Raw genomic sequence first — 3,190 nt, 5'->3', positions numbered from 1 at the left:
ATGTCCCTCAATGTTCTCACCCATGTCTTAATTCAATGTCTTTATTTTTACCCCCAAATTAGATATTTTAAAGGAAAGAAGAGAAATGAAAAAAAATCAAGGCCAAAACAAAAGGATTTCTTTGTGCTGGCTGAGCATCCCTGTGACTGAGTGGAAGGAAAGAAGCATTTTTGGAGGGGTTTCCACCCCACTGTCTCCAAAACCTTGATCTTTGCCCCACTTCATCACCATTTGGCTGTGGAAGACACCCTTGGGCAATAAGAAATCAAAATTGTGCAATCAGTGAGTCCACCCTTACTGCTGGTTGGTGTTGGGTCAAGTTAGAGCTGGTGGAGAAGCTCTTCCCACACTGGGGACACTCGTAGGGCCTCTCCCCACTGTGGATGCGCCGGTGGACGGTGAGGTGGGCGTTGTCTTTGAAGCCCTTCCTGCAGTCAGCAGCAGAAGGGCCTCTCCTCCGTGTGTGTTTTCTGATGCCTGAGGAGATTTGACCTGGTCCGAAATCCTTTCCCACACTCAGGACACTCGTAGGGCCGTTCCTCACTGTGGCTCTTCTGGTGGCTGATCAGGCTGGATTTCTGGCAGAAGCTCTTGCCACACCTGAAGCACTTGTAGGGCCGTTCCCCAGAGTGGATCTTCTGGTGCTGGACCAGGACAGAGCTCAGGCTGAAGCTCTTCCCACATTCCCCACACTCGTAGGGCCGTTCCCCTGTGTGCTGGCGCATGTGGGGGATGAGATGGGAGGTGCAGTTGAAGCTCTTCCCACATTCCAAGCACTTGTAGGGCCATTGCCCCGTGTGTACTTGGTGGTGGATGAAGAGGTGGGAGGTGTGGCTGAAGCTCTTCCCACATTCCAAGCACCTGTAGGGCTTCTCCCCGGCATGAAGCTGCTCATGGACCACCAGGTTGGATCTCTGGATGAAGCCAAGGGGGGGTCTTTTCTCCTCAGAGCAGCCTGGGATGGGTTTGGAGCCCCTCCCTGTGGGGGATCCCTTTGGCATTTCCTCCCCATTGGATTCCTGCCCCTTGGAGCTGCTCAAAACGGCCTCGTCCACGAGGTTCTGCTGCGGGGATTTGTCCTCCCTGGTCTCCCTCTGCAGCTCAGTGCCTGGGGGAGGAAGGACAAGGGGAGGAAGGGACAAGGAAAGGAAGGAGTGAGGAAGGAAGAAGGGAAGAACAAGGAGAAGAAGGAGGGTAGAGAAGGATGAAGGAGTGGAAGGGACAGTAAGAAAAAAGGGAAAAAGAAAGGGATCAAGAAGGTACAGAAACAAGAAGAGGAAAGACAAGGGGAGGGAGGGAGGGAGGGAGGGAGGGAGGGAGGGAGGGAGGGAGGGAGGGAGGGAGGGAGGGAGGGAGGGAGGGAGGGAGGGAGGGAGGGAGGGAGGGAGGGAGGGAGGGAGGGAGGGAGGGAGGGAGGGAGGATTTGTCTCCAAGCCACAGGGAAGGGGAAGGAGCTCTGCCCAGTCTGTCCCTGGCAGGACGGCATCTGCAGCAGGGCTGTCCTTCAGCCGGGGGCCATCCTGGGCTGGGAGATGGAGCAGAAGAGAGGGGGAAAGGGGCAGTGACTTCCTCCTCACCTGCCTGGGGGTCCCAGAGCATCTTCCTCTCTGCCTCCTCCATTTGTCTAATGCTTGGGCATGAGAAGTCTGGTTTGGGGGGAAAAAAAGGGGTGACCACCTAGGATTCAGGGTTCCTCCTGCCCAAGTCCATCTCTGGAAGTCATCAGCCATGAAAATCTCCAAAGCATCAGGACTGAGAGGAAAAAATCCCTCCCTGAGGTTTCCCTTTCCTGGGGTCCCCACTTTGGTGTCCCAGGGCTTCCCCCTCTGCAGGCTCATCCCTTCTCCGGGCTGCCCCTTCTCCAGGCTCCCCTCACTCCCGGCTCCCGGGGTCCCCCCTCTCCAGGCCCCCATTTCAGGCTCCGGGACTCCCGGGGCTCCCCCCTTTTCGCTGCTCCCCTCCCCCTGCCGGTACCGGGCATCTCAGCTCAGCTTTGGAGTCCTGCAAGATCCAGACATCGCTCTGCCCTGCCCGTGCCCAGAAAAAGGAACAGGGGTCCCCAAAGATACTTCGAGTGAGCTCCAAATATCCCTTCCCCTGCAAACAAATCCTGCCAGGACGGCCCAAGACCTTCGGGGCGAGGTTCCCGTCCCCGGTGAGCTGCGGGCTGCGGGCCCGATGCTCCCGGCGCGAAGGGGCTGCAGATCCAGAGAGCGATGGACGCACCTGGGTGATTTGCGGAATAAAAGGAACTCTATAACTCACAGAGTAGTTATAAGAGCAGGTATGAATTTATTCAGCGCTGAGGTGCATGGGGGATATCTCCTCCAAAAAGCATGCACACCCTTTTGATTGGGTTTTCCCTTTTTATCCTTTACAGAGCAGGTTTACACGATACGGCTAATACATATTAATTTCCTAACCCCGCCTGTCTTCACTTCATATTAAAATTAGCCCTGTGCCCCTTTCAGTCCTTTGGCCGCTTTTTTTTTGGGGAGGGGAACTTCAAATCCGTTTCCTCCGGCTTAGGGTCCAGGAATCTCCTTTATCCTGTGGTGCCTTTGTCTTTGCATCTTGTTTGTGTATTCCAGCTCCTTATCTTACCTTGCAGTCTGACTCTTTTTCCTGTTCTTGTGGATTAGGGTGTCAGGGTCTGGTTTTTGTCAGACACCCCTTTTAAACATTTCTTCTTAATTCTTAATTTCTTTGTTTCATGGGGCCTCCTCTGCTGCTCCTCTTGCAGTTCCTGCTCCTCCTCTACCCCTCCTCTTCCTCCCGCTCCTCCGCTTTCCCCTCCTTGCCCTCCTCCTCCTCCATCTCTCGGCTGCTGGCGAGGAGCTCTGGGGTGAGCGGAGCGGGGCCGGGAGCCGGTGGGAAAGGGCTGGGAGAGGGGGATGAGGGGAGCTGGGCCAGGGGGAGAGGGGTTCTCAAGGAGGGGCTGCCAGTTAAGGCCAGGAGCCCCAAATCCCCTCCGTGTCCTGCCAGCCCCTGCCCCCGGCGCTGTGGGGGCCGGGCCGTGCCCCAGTGCCGGCTCAGGGGGTGCTCCAGGCTGCCGTGCTCCACCTGGCAGCTGGAGCTGAGCCCGCATTGCCGGGGGCGGTTTCCAGCAGCACCAGGAGCTGCTGGCTCCAGTCCCCGCTGGGGAGCACGGCAGTGGCCAGCACGTGGCCCGAGAGCTGCTGCTGGCCCT

The 3,190-nt window shown here is 57.1% G+C and overlaps 1 protein-coding gene across 1 annotated transcript; it reads right to left on the bottom strand.

The window, feature by feature from the left end:
• Positions 1 to 378: 378 nt before the first annotated feature.
• On the bottom strand, positions 379 to 1,682 carry LOC147645552 (uncharacterized). Its single transcript, XM_086874472.1, has 2 exons — positions 1,578 to 1,682; positions 379 to 1,108 (listed from the first exon to the last, which is right to left on the bottom strand). Exons 1-2 carry the CDS (start codon positions 1,618 to 1,620, stop codon positions 435 to 437), a joined length of 717 nt encoding a protein of 238 aa, XP_086730598.1. The 5' UTR covers positions 1,621 to 1,682; the 3' UTR covers positions 379 to 434.
• Positions 1,683 to 3,190: the final 1,508 nt, after the last annotated feature.

The sequence above is a fragment of the Cyanistes caeruleus genome, unplaced genomic scaffold (genome assembly GCF_971803275.1).
Source record: "Cyanistes caeruleus unplaced genomic scaffold, bCyaCae1.hap1.1 HAP1_SCAFFOLD_231, whole genome shotgun sequence".
NCBI lineage: Eukaryota > Metazoa > Chordata > Aves > Passeriformes > Paridae > Cyanistes > Cyanistes caeruleus.
The sequence above is the reverse complement of the archived record's forward strand: the minus strand, read 5'-3'. Positions and strand labels throughout refer to the sequence as shown.

Coding starts and splice junctions, on each gene's coding strand:
- LOC147645552 (XM_086874472.1), bottom strand. CDS start 1,620: ATGGAGGAGGCAGAGAGGAAGATGCTCTGGGACCCCCAGGCAG. Junction 1,109..1,577: donor GCTCTGGGACCCCCAGGCAG/GTGAGGAGGAAG, acceptor TTCCTCCCCCAG/GCACTGAGCTGCAGAGGGAG.